This window comes from Lupinus angustifolius, chromosome LG06, assembly GCF_001865875.1.
Source record: "Lupinus angustifolius cultivar Tanjil chromosome LG06, LupAngTanjil_v1.0, whole genome shotgun sequence".
Lineage (NCBI taxonomy): Eukaryota > Viridiplantae > Streptophyta > Magnoliopsida > Fabales > Fabaceae > Lupinus > Lupinus angustifolius.
The window spans coordinates 12,650,814-12,663,990 of NC_032014.1; the positions used below are offsets into that span (position 1 = coordinate 12,650,814).

General features: G+C 32.0%; 1 protein-coding gene across 1 annotated transcript; it reads left to right on the forward strand.

The window, feature by feature from the left end:
• On the forward strand, window positions 1,302–6,695 carry LOC109349935 (cation/H(+) antiporter 18-like). Its single transcript, XM_019591007.1, has 4 exons — window positions 1,302–1,351; window positions 1,464–1,690; window positions 4,092–5,093; window positions 5,441–6,695. The coding sequence occupies exons 2-4, from the start codon at window positions 1,487–1,489 to the stop codon at window positions 6,671–6,673; spliced, it is 2,439 nt and encodes an 812-aa protein (XP_019446552.1). The 5' UTR covers window positions 1,302–1,351; window positions 1,464–1,486; the 3' UTR covers window positions 6,674–6,695.

The following is a 13,177-nucleotide window of genomic DNA, read 5'->3' on the forward strand; positions in this document are numbered from 1 at the left end:
TATTCACCTAATTTAAAGGATGAGATCCGAATTGTATACAATGATAATCATTAGTTAAGATTAAAAGTTTTTTTGGCTTCTTAAATTGTAACGTGGGAGTATCAATGGAGGTAATAATACTCTTTTAAATATGGGTGGATTCTTTCAAACTCACTGTAGAACAAAATTGAGGTTTGTTCCGTGTTCCATCCTTTGTCGTTCTAACAATTCAATGTAACTACCGTTTGTCGTGCATGACCATCCTTTGGAATTTTTTACATTATGTTAGTTGGTGTATATCATAGCTGACATAAGTTACCTATAGCCTGAAACTTGGGCCACACAGTTCATACATTGTTGTACTGTTTAAGCTGAGTCATGAAATCCTTATCAATGAGAGTCGTTTTGCGAGTTGTGTTTTAGAAAAAAATAAAAATAAAAAATTAATAGTTTTAGAGTTATGTCGTGAGTATATTTATGACTTTAAGGTTTTCCTTTTCATTTCATTCCGCTCTAAGATACAACTTTCAAACAAACCTTTATGGCCAAAGTTATTACCTCTCTCAAGTATATCCAAAAAAATTTATAATATAACTATAAGACATGTAGAATGTTTCAAGAGATATCTTAGGTGATAAAAAAATTCAATAAAACAATAAACTCTATCCAGCAAAGATAAGAAAGTTAAGGTAATACTTGGATAAAGAAAAAAGAAAGAAAAAATCAACTATACTACTCTGATTTAGATGTTTATGTTTGATATAAATGATATATACTACATAATAGTTTGTCAGTATTTTTTTTATCGAGTTGACCCATCTAGAAGAAAACATATACATTTGAAAGAGAAGAAACATAATTTATAACTCTTAACTACTAATAATTTTTAAGCTAAGAAGGAATCTGTATGAATGATTCAAGTAAAAACAATTTTAGGTATATCATTTCTATAAATTTTCTTACTTATCATAATAATATATCATTTCTTTCAATCCATTTAAAAGAAAACACATTATATCTAGATATACTAGAACATAATTTATTAACTATTAACTAATAATGAATATTAAGTTAAGAAAGAATCTATATGAATATTTCAAGTAAGAACAATTTTCATATAAAATGATCGTTATATCATGTCTTTTAATATTCTTATTTATCACAATAATAATAATTATATGTGAGTTAAAGATTAAGAGATAGTTATATCATTTTTTAAAAATCTTTTTATTTATCACAATATTAATGGTTCTCAACTGAACTCACTACTATATATATATGGGTTAGCCATGTATCATCATAATTATAAAGTACAAACTTTCATGTGCTGATAACTGGGTGGTGGTGCTCTTATAAAGTTCACTAATCAATTGTAAGCCTTCAAACCCACATGTTAATAATTTCGTTGCTTATTGCTTTTCACTTGCATATACATATTAGATTCTGAATGATTCACTCACATAATCATGACACACATGATGCAGGAAATATAACAATTTAGTGCAGAATGGCTACGAATAATGCAACAGTTGCGATTCATTGTCCATCACCTATGAAAGCTACTTCTAATGGAGTCTTTCAAGGTGATAGTCCACTTGATTTTTCACTCCCTCTTTTAATCCTACAAATATGTTTGGTGGTTGTTGTCACGCGCCTCCTCGCTTTTCTGCTCAAACCAATGAGGCAACCTCATGTCATTGCAGAGATTGTTGTAAGTTTTTTCGTCCCTTCTATTCACTCACTCTTCAACCTTCATTTATGCCTTCTATAAGGTTTATTCCGGTCATGGAAGAAGATTATATCATTTATATAATTAATATTTATATTTATATATATATATATATATAATTGTATACAATATAAATCATGTATAATTAATATTGGAATAGAATCTATTCATTTAATTTTTTTAAGGAAATCGTTTGGTTTAGTTCACTTAACTAAAAATTTCATGGTTCAAACTCTTGGAGTCCTCGTATCATTGCTCAGGATAACTCTTTTAGAAAACCAAACAATAGATTGAATTGGCTAAAATCTTAGGGTTATTGTTGTTTAGTTAAATTAAACAATGGTTTAGAATAACCAGATATTATATAATTGATTGCTGATTCTTCCATTTGATCCAATATGCTCAGATTAGTTTTTTTAGATCCGTTACGTTTAGCTAAGTTTAATATTTATAATGTTAATTGAAGTTTTTTATACAGAATATGAGGTAATGATAATTAAAATATTAATAGTAAACTGACAGTGCAGTAAATATTTTATGTTATCTTTGTATAAATATTAAACTGAGTAAAGGAGATAAGTTTATGAAACTTTTGATTATGAAACTTTATTTTATAAATCTTCTCTACATGACCAAAAACAAATAACACGAGAGAATTCCTATATTTTTGTTTAACAAACCGGGGAGAAAATCCTAATTTTTTAAAAACTACGTGAGATCTTAACCGCTGAATATATGCACTTTTATAATAAAAATTATAATTGATTTAAATGAGTGACTAGATCATGAAAAATGGCATGCTTTTCCAACTAATAGCTAGGTACAATGAAAATACCACACATATGAGTGAGGACATTGAGGCGGTGGGTGAACAATGATAAAGAAACGTGTAGGCTTTGGTTGCTTGAAAACGTTTTTGACTAACTTTCAAATAAATAAAAAACTATCGTTGACTATGTCAACATTCAACAATATCTAGCAGAATTCTAAAAAAGACTGAAGAAATGAGTTTTGTGCTTGCATTTGTTACACGTTTGGCTACTCCATGGGGATGATTGGAATAAAGCAAAATTAAGCGATTAACTAGAGTTATCGCTAAAAACTTTTACAGTTTAAGTTCATTGTAGTGTTAATTTTTTGTGTTGATAACCATTAACTGAGGATAGTTAAGGAATTAACCCCAAATTAATTCCTTGTACAGTGTATAGCCTATGAAGTATTTATACTGTAGAATCCATGTAGGGTATTAACTATTAACACTCTCCTATATTTCACCCACTCTTATTCATTTGGCATGATCTCTCAAACTATAGATTCCGGAACTTGTAACATGCTTATTGCCTTTTCTTGTAACTTTCTTCATCTTTATATTTTGGTGCTATTGCACCTTGCTTAAAAAAAAAATATTCATTTGGCATTGAATTTTTTTTAGATAAATTATAAATTCGATATTTTTATAGTCTCTAACTTTTAAAATGTTTCTTTTGTATGTATTTAGTTATATCTAAGTAGTTAATTCATTAATGAATATATAATGATTTTGCAATTTTCAAATTTATTTTTTCAAAGATAATTTAATTTGAAATATGGATCATGAACAATTAAGCGTTTCTCCCATGATTGAATATTGGCTGTTCACATGGAAATCCAACCCAACCTTATAGCACCAGATCAATTACTTGTTTTACTTGTCTCTAACAACGTGTATTACATAACTGAAGTAAATTAATATTATAGATAGTGGTTATCATAGTTAAATTTAGGAGAATAGATGTATGCATAGGAAATATGTGTTTATATAGTGTAATGTAACATTCGTCATTTATATTTAATCATCATTATCTCTTCAAAAAATTAATTCAAATGAGTAATAAATAATCTAGTATTGTATATAAATTTTTATACTATATATTACAATATATCTAAATTTATTTAATAATATGGTTTACATATACAAGTGTGCATCACCTCATGCATAAATGAGATGACGACACAGGTATTATTTAAAAACTTTTAATAGCTTAAATGCTAAATTATTTTTAATTAACTTTTTTTAAATTATTCATTAATCTAAGCTTCACATTCTTATATTGGATTGTAAAATCTAGGAGATGATCCCAATCCCATTACTTTTTGTCTACCTCCTTTCTTTCATTGTTTAATATAGTTATTCATGTAATTAAAATTATTTAAATCCTGTTATATTTTTTATTGACAAATGTTAGTATGTTAATATTTTGTTCTATATGAATATTTAAATAATTTACTCTACTCTCATTACACCACTTTATTACTTCCATTTAACTATCCTCCCTAATCTGTGTTAGCTTAACTTTTGATTTAGATCATTTCATAGTGGCTTTAATTTTTGTTACCTTGGCAGGGTGGAATATTACTTGGTCCATCAGTTTTGGGTCGCAACAAAACCTATTTGGATGCTATATTCCCATCCAAAAGCCTAACAGTGTTAGATACTGTGGCCAACATTGGTCTACTATTCTTCTTGTTCCTTATAGGCCTTGAGCTTGATCCAAAATCCCTTCGCCAAACTGGTAAAAAAGCTTTTTTCATTGCCCTAGCAGGAATCAGCTTCCCATTTGTGATAGGAATTGGTACATCATTTGTTCTTCGTGCAACAATTTCACAAGGTGTTAGTGAAGCTCCATTCCTTGTATTTATGGGAGTAGCACTATCTATCACTGCATTCCCTGTGCTAGCTCGTATTTTGGCTGAGCTTAAGCTTTTAACCACTGATGTTGGTCGAATGGCTATGTCAGCAGCTGCAGTAAATGACATGGCTGCATGGATTCTACTTGCACTTGCAATAGCACTTTCTAGTTCTGGTCGTTCACCACTTGTTTCTCTTTGGGTTCTTTTGTGTGGAAGTGGTTTTGTACTTGGTTGCATACTCATTCTTCCTTATATATTTAACTGGATGGCTCAACGTTGTCCTGAAGGTGAACCAGTGAATGAATTGTATGTCACTGCAACATTAGCTACAGTGTTAGCAGCAGGTTTTGTTACAGATACTATTGGAATTCATGCACTTTTTGGTGCATTTGTGGTTGGAGTTCTTGTTCCAAAGGAAGGGCCTTTTGCTGGTGCTCTTGTAGAGAAGGTTGAGGATCTTGTATCTGGTCTCTTCCTCCCATTGTACTTCGTATCTAGTGGACTAAAGACAAATGTAGCCACTATTTCAGGGCTTAAGTCATGGGGGCTTCTTGTTTTAGTTATATTTAATGCTTGCTTTGGAAAGATTGTTGGCACCATTGTTGTATCCTTGCTCTGCAAGATCCCTTTGCAGGAGACTCTAGCACTCGGCTTTCTCATGAATACTAAGGGATTAGTGGAACTCATAGTCCTCAACATTGGTAAAGACAGAAAGGTAAGTACTTCAATTATTGAAATAGTATACTTTTATTTAGAATTAGTCTTTTAAAAATATAGAAATAATGAACGGGTGTTGGTTCAAGTGTTACATACTTGATTTCTCTTAAACAAGGTCTCGGGTTCGAGTCATGTGGATGGAAAAAATACTCACTTAGAGAGTTAGCGGGAAACAAAAAAGTATAGAAATAACAATATCATACTCACCTAATACACAGTTTTCATCATACTAGTATGTAATATGTTATCCTATCACATATGGATACGAGTATGTATACTGTTGTTTGGAATTAGTCTTTCAAATATGATCATATTCATAAGTCTGATTAAGTGTTACTTCTGTAGGTATTAAATGAGCAAACATTTGCAATTATGGTGCTCATGGCTATCTTCACAACTTTCATCACAACACCATTAGTGATAGCAGTTTATAAACCGGCCAAAAGAATGGGTAAATCAGATTATAAGCAGAAAACCATTAAGAGGGAAAACACAGATACCCAGCTTCGTCTTTTGGTGTGTTTCCACAGCACAAGGAACATCCCCTCAATGCTTAATCTCATCGAAGCTTCACGTGGCATTGGAAAAAGAGAAGGGTTACGTTTATATGCATTGCACCTCATGGAATTAACAGAGAGACCATCTGCTATATTAATGGTTCACAAGGCCAAAAAAAATGGGTTACCCTTTTGGAATAAAGGGCATCATTATTCTAATACCGATCAAATAGTAATTGCTTTTGAGGCTTATGAGCAACTAAGTAGAGTTTCAATTCGTCCTATGACTACAATCTCACCTTTTTCAAACATTCATGAAGATATATGCACTTCTGCTGAAGAAAAAAGAACTGCAATGATAATTCTCCCATTTCATAAACACCAAAGAGTTGATGGAACATGGGAAAACACTCGAGCTGAGTTTAGGTTGATAAATAGACGAGTTCTTGAACATGCACCATGCTCAGTGGGGATTTTGGTTGATCGAGGGCTTGGTGGAAGCACCCATGTAGCTGCAAGTAATGTTGCTTCAACAATAACCATGTTATTTTTTGGGGGTCATGATGATCAAGAGGCTCTAGCATATGCTTTAAGAATGGCTGAACATCCTGGTATTAATCTAACTATAGTAAGATTCTTGTTCCTGACAAGGTCTGAGGACGTTGGAGAAATTGTTAGTGCCCCTATCAAGGGCAACCTATTAGAGCTAGAAAATGGTCCAGAAGATGAGATTTTCCTTTCTGGAGTGAAACAAAAGATAATGAATAAGAGTTCAATCAAATTTGAAGAGAGAAGTGTGAATAACTATGAAGGAATAGTTGAGGTGGTTAAAGAGTATGGTAGATGCAACTTGTTTTTGGTTGGTAGAATATCAGAGGGAAAAGTGGTAACTACATTGAATTATGTTAAATGTGTGTGCCGAGAATTGGGGCCTGTGTGCAACATGCTAACTTTTCCAGAATTTTCAACTTCAGCATCAGTCTTGGTTGTGCAACAGTATCATGGTCAGAGAATCCTAAATAGAGGATCGTCAACTAGGGTGGATGTGTATTCAGAGGAAGATTTGGAGAACAATTTCTAGTTATTTACATAGAGAGAAAAAAATGTAAGCATCCAAGATGTAAGAATTTTATATTATCACTGTATCATCTATTATTATTAACTCTCATACAATACAAATAAATAATAGATGATATAATGACTATATATAAATATTTAGACTAATAATGCATAAACATTAGACTCATGTACATATTGTATGAATGTATATAAGGAAGACATTTTTCAAATGCATGAAATAGGATATTCCTATAACACCATAGATATTTGTTAGTTTATCTGTATTTAAGTATTTTGTATTTTAAAGGAAAGTAGACAATATACTATATGTATATATGTTAGTGTGGTATTGTTTATGAGTTGATTTTAATTGTACAAGTAATGAAGCTCTTGCATGTGAAGAAAATAATTTGAGATAAACTTCTGGTTGTGTGTTTCTTTTCAATAAAATATATATGATGTTTTCTCAGAATTCTTTGTTTTAAGAATTGTTGGTAAGAAAAATTATCTCTAAAGTCTTTGTTTTAGAGTGTATCTCCGGAACTCATATTAGCCAATATCACTCATTTTGGCTAAGACAACACCAAATCAGAACCAACAATGAGTAGCAAGCCAAGAACAAATAGCAACTGGCCAAACACAAGTTCTAGTCATGACATCAACAACAAGATGGCAAGGATCACTCAAGCATATCAACCAAACACAAACAACATACATCCAACTCTTCAACACATCAGGCCAAATTGTCAAGCGAGAGACCTCCCTGCTTAAGCGCTAGGTGTGGCCTGGGCGATGAGCCCCCAGGAGATTTGGCAATACAATTCTTAGATTTGTTGCTTGAGCGTCAGATGTCACACAGGTGAGAGACCTCCTAGCTTAAGCGTCAGGACTAGCTTGGGTGAGGAGCCACCAAGAGATTTGGCAGTGCAATTCTTGGGGTTGTTGCTTGAGGGCTAGAAGTCGCTCAGGTGAGATGTCAAAAATATGGCATGGGCGACCCTATCGCTTGAGCGAGGCTACTACTACAAAACACTAGAAGAAATTACCTGCACTACAAGTTTCACATAACTCATAGCTCATATTTTCATCACATGTCTTTTAATTAGTTAGAACTAGTTAGGATATAGTTAGAATCACTATGCCAGAGTTGTAGTTCAACAACGTGTACTTTAAATGTATAACAATGCTTTCGTGCACTTTCTGTTTGACTGCAGTAGTATACTGTTATGATTAACATCACTTCTACTGCATTGTTGTATTGAATATATACAACAACACATCATACAAAAAACAATATCATATATTTCATACATACAACACCGCATTGTACACAAAGCACTGTAATAGATTTCATACATAAACAATGCATAATATAACAATATAACATACATTATATCAAACACATAACAAACATGTCCAATTCTATCATATTTACCATAGATTAGACAATATAAACATATTCTAAAAACTCAATTCATAAACTATTGCATGAACTGATCTCCTTTAGTTCAAATCCATTAACCCAGAAGATTATATGCAGTAATGAAAGGGACGAAAGTGATGATGATGTAAAGGACAAATGTATGAATTTATTTTCTACCTTAACCAAAGAAATAAGAAGACAAAAAGACATATTTTAGATTCAACATAATAAGAATCAATTAAAATTTACATAGAAAATATGGATGAAAAAATATTAGCCAAATGCAAGAAATATATACATATCTGATTGCAAGTTTGGTAAATCACCAACAGCTTCACCTAGCTTCAACCTTGACATTCCCTATATTATAAAATAAAATAAGCAGTTAACGTAGATGTAAATGCAAGCAACAATAGTGAATCAAAGAAAAATAAATAAGGTAAAATAAGATAATGATTCACCTTGTACTCGAAAATAGAAACCAAATCTAATAACTTGCTTGAAGACATAAACTAATAGGGAAAAAAGAGTAAGATAAATAGAATACTGAATAATAAGTATATTATGTGTGACGTTTTGTTTTTAAATCAACAAAGATTCGCACTCACTAGCTGAAACAAATGTTTTTTGAATATATGACTTTTAATCGTGCTTATTCTAAAAAATGTTGTTGATATGTCACATTTAACAATACTTATTTAAGGAAACACGATTAAATAGATACAAATCAACAACGCTTGCTTAAAAAAGTTTTGTTAAATATCAAAATTCTTTAAAATTATTTAGTTGTCATATTATGTTCAACTTTTGATAATGGAATGACAAATAACATAATATACTTACAAATATGAGTTTTTGTTGTGTCAAATCACATACCTTAATATTCTATTTTAATAATATTGGTTGGCGATTTAGAATATTTTTTTGAAGTAATAAACAGTTGCATTTTTCGTATATGCACGATCAAGATGTGTTATATATGAAAAACTAACATATGAGTTTCTGCTAACAATTTGGATTATTTTCGTGTAATATTTACTCGAGTTATATCTTTCAAAATAAAATTAAATAATTTCATAAATACATATTATGTAATAACTAAAACAAGTATTTTTGAACATATGACTTTTAACCGCGCTTATTGTAAAAAACTATATTGATATGTCACTTTTAACAACGCTTATTTAAGGAAGCATTGTTATTGTTAAATAGATTCAAATCAATAGTACTTGCTTAAAAAATGTTGTTAAATAACTTAGGCAAATAACAATAACACTTCTTGAAGAAAGCATTTTTAAAGCTATATTCACTCATCAAATTTAACAGCACTTGTTTAAAATAACGCTGTTAATTATCTTCCGTATTATATTTAACAACGTTGTGTTAGAAAACGCTATTAAATGACCGTTGTTAAATGCAAATTCTGGCGTAGTTAATCTCTTAGATTATAAATAGACACTCTTTTTGCATCATATTTTGTATCAATCATAAATGATTAATTCCTTCTTCATTTGTCATCTTTCTCTCATCTATAAAGTGTTTCTTATTCATTGAAATTCTCACTTTGAGATGTTGAATCTCTTTCACTCCATAGTTTCTTTTTCTTGTATGATACAAAATAGCTCTGCTACATTCAATAGAATCAATCATACCATCCACCAATTCCTCAAATCCATCACAAGACACATACTCACTCTATTATGTTCATCCTTCAGAAAATCCAGCAACAACCTTCGTCTCACCTTTACTCAATGGTAAAAACTATCACCAATAGGCAAGACCAATGGTAATGAGCCTGAGTTCCAAGAACATGATCCCCTTTATTGATGGATCCATTCGAATGCCCCTTACGTCAGACACCATATATCCAGCTTGGGAAAGAGCAAATAACACTGTCATATCTTGGATTACAAGGTCTATTTCCCCCTCTATTTCCCAGAGTATACTTTGGGTGGATAAAACCTATGAAGTTTGGGAAGACCTCTCCCATAAGGGAATCTTGTAAGAATTGTTCAATTGCAGCAATTTGTAGCTAACCTGAGGCAAGGAGAATTAGATGTTAATGGCTATTTCACAAAATTGAAAATTTTGTAGGATGAGGTAGATAATTTTAGACCCTGCCTAAGATGCACTTGTGAGGCTCTCAGTGACATCAAGAAATGCATAGAAGATGACAAGGTCATCGGGTTTTTAAAAGGCCTCAATGATATATATAATAGTGTAAGGTCTCAGATCTTGATCATTGAACTTCTGCCCAACATGAACAAAGCATTTTCTTTAGTCATACAACAGGAAAGGCAGATGTATGGGCAAGATTCAGATTTAAAAGCCGTGACTTTTTCAGGTAATTGGAGAAGTGGATCATCATCAAATAGAGGTACAAATAAGAGCTTTGGGAGAGGAACCACTGGGACATTAGGAAGGGGTTCTTGGTCCAAGACCCCAGGCAATGGAAAGTTTTGTACATGTTGTAAGAAGATTGGACATACCATGGAGACTTGTTCTAAACTTCACAAAGAATGAACACGCCAATTCCTCGAGAGTTTAGACACATCAGGAAAATCAACAGAATAATTAGAACAATGGGGATCAAGAGAACGCCATCTTTGGCCTAAGTCAGGAATAATATAATGGCCTTGTCACCATGCTTCAGCAAAAAGACTCTCATGGCAGTGCACAACAACATAATAATCAAACCTGTGGGAACACCTCCAACATACTGTCTGCAACATCTACTTCTCATAATGAGGATGGCCCAAGTATGCACAAAAATACCTATGATAAGTCTTGGATGGGACGGTAGACCAACAGATCATGTTTATATGTATTTAAATAGTTTGTATTTTAAAGGAAAGTAGACAATATACTATATGTATATATATTAGTGTGGTTTTGTCTATGGGTTGATTTTAATTGTACAAGTAATAAAGTTGTTGCATGTGATGAAAATAATTTGAGATAAACTTCCCATTGTGTGTTTCTTTTCAATAAAAAATATATGATGTTTTCAAGTAATTCTTTGTTTTAAGAACTGTTGGTGAGCAAAATGATCTCTAAAGTCTTTGTTTTAGTGTAACTCTGGACCTCATATTGGCCAATATCACTCATTATGGCCAAGACAACACCAAATCAGAACCAACAATAAGCAGTAGGCCAAGCACAAATAGCAACTGGCCAAACACAAGTTCTAGTCATGACATCAACAACAAGATGGCAAGGATCACTCCAGCATATCAACCAGACACAAACATCATACATCAAACTTTTCAACACATTAGACCAAATTGTTAGGCGGGAGACCTCCTTGCTTAAGCGCCAAGAGTAGCCTGGACGAGGAGCCACCAGTAGGTTTGGCACTGCAATTCTTGAATTTGTCACTTAAGCGCTTGGTGTCGCTCAGGCCTGAGACCTCCTCGCTTAAGCACCAGGAGTGGCCTAGGCGAGGAGCCACCATGAGGTTTGGCACTGTAATTCTTGGGTTTGTCGCTTGAGTGCCATATGTCACTCAGGCGAAAGGGAAAAAATATGGAATGGGCGATCATCTAGCTTGGGCGAGGCTACTACTACAAAACACCATAAGACCCTTTGGCTAGGGCGAGGCTACTACTACAAAACACCAGAAGAAACTACTTGCACTACAAGTTTCACATAACTCATAGCTCATATTTCCATCACAGTGTCTTTTAGTTAGTTAGAGTTAGTTAGGATATGTTAGATTCGCTTCGGTTATAAATAGACACCTTTTTCTACTTTTATGCATCATCTTTTGTATCAATCATAAATGATGAATTCCTTCTTCATTTTTCATCTTTCTCTGAACAATAAAGTGTTTCTTTTTCATTGAAATTCTCTCTTCGAGATCTTGAATTTCTTTCCCTCCATAGTTTCTTTTTCTTAATACTCAAAGTTCATTTTCTTGGGATGTACCATCATGATCTTCACCAACTTAAAAATCATTTATTTTAGTTTAGTTGTAGTGCACTTTAGCACGTTGTTATAAAGCTCTATTATATATTCAGGATGACCAAAATGTCAAGAGTTCAATTTCTGAGAACGACACTTGTTGGGAGTAATATACACACCTCAAAAGAGATTAGTTCTTGAGCAAAAAAAAAGAAAGATGATATCTTTGATAGTACCAAAAAATGTTATGATATAATATTTATAACACTTATTTGACCATCTCTTCGGTCATTCCATTTTCAGCTCAACTTTCTTACCAAAAAAACTAGTCCTTTAATAACTTCAAATACAGTTACTCATTAGTTTAAATTTTAATCATGTATACCTGAGCCAGCTTTTCCTAGACCTGTAGCCCATCAGCCAAACTAATTTTTTAACGTTACCAACAATTACTTATTTGATTATCAACTATTTATTATTTTCTTTCTGGAGAAGGCTTGAACAACAATAAAAACCAGTCCAACCCATCTCCAGCACAGTCCACTAGTCCAGTACTGGATTATAAAAAAAATGAAATTTCAAAAATACTTTATCAAAAAAGAAATTAAAATTATAATAGTCAAAGTTTTATTTTTGCGACGTGTCCCAATGGTAATATACCGGAGAGGCCAAATTCAATAAAAAACATACTTATCTGTTTAGTTAGAGTTAAACTCCTCTCCATTAATGGAGAGGCAAGTTAGGGAGAAATACACTAAAATCTCAATAAATAATGACATTTATAACCTTTACTGCCATTGGTCACTTCTTTTTCTTTATTGTTTATTCATACTTTTTTTTGGTTATCTTGTTTATTCATACTTAATTTCATGTTAACTGGATATGATATTGTGCTATTATTAATTTTGAATATGTATATTTCATTTCATGTGTGACAACACATAAGGTTTTTAGTCTTTTCTAGTAACTATAACGATATTATGGTCAATGAGTGCACTATCATATGAAGCAAATACTGTAAACTTTAGATATGAAAGAAGTTTAAATTTTAAATCTGACCCTAAAGTTAAAATTTAAAGTTGAAAAAGAATAGTTTAGAAATAATGAAATTATAGTTTGTCATTTGAGTTCCTTTGTTGTGATTAATTAATATAAGAGTTTATCTATTACTTTTAATTCAGAGTTAATAATCATTAATAC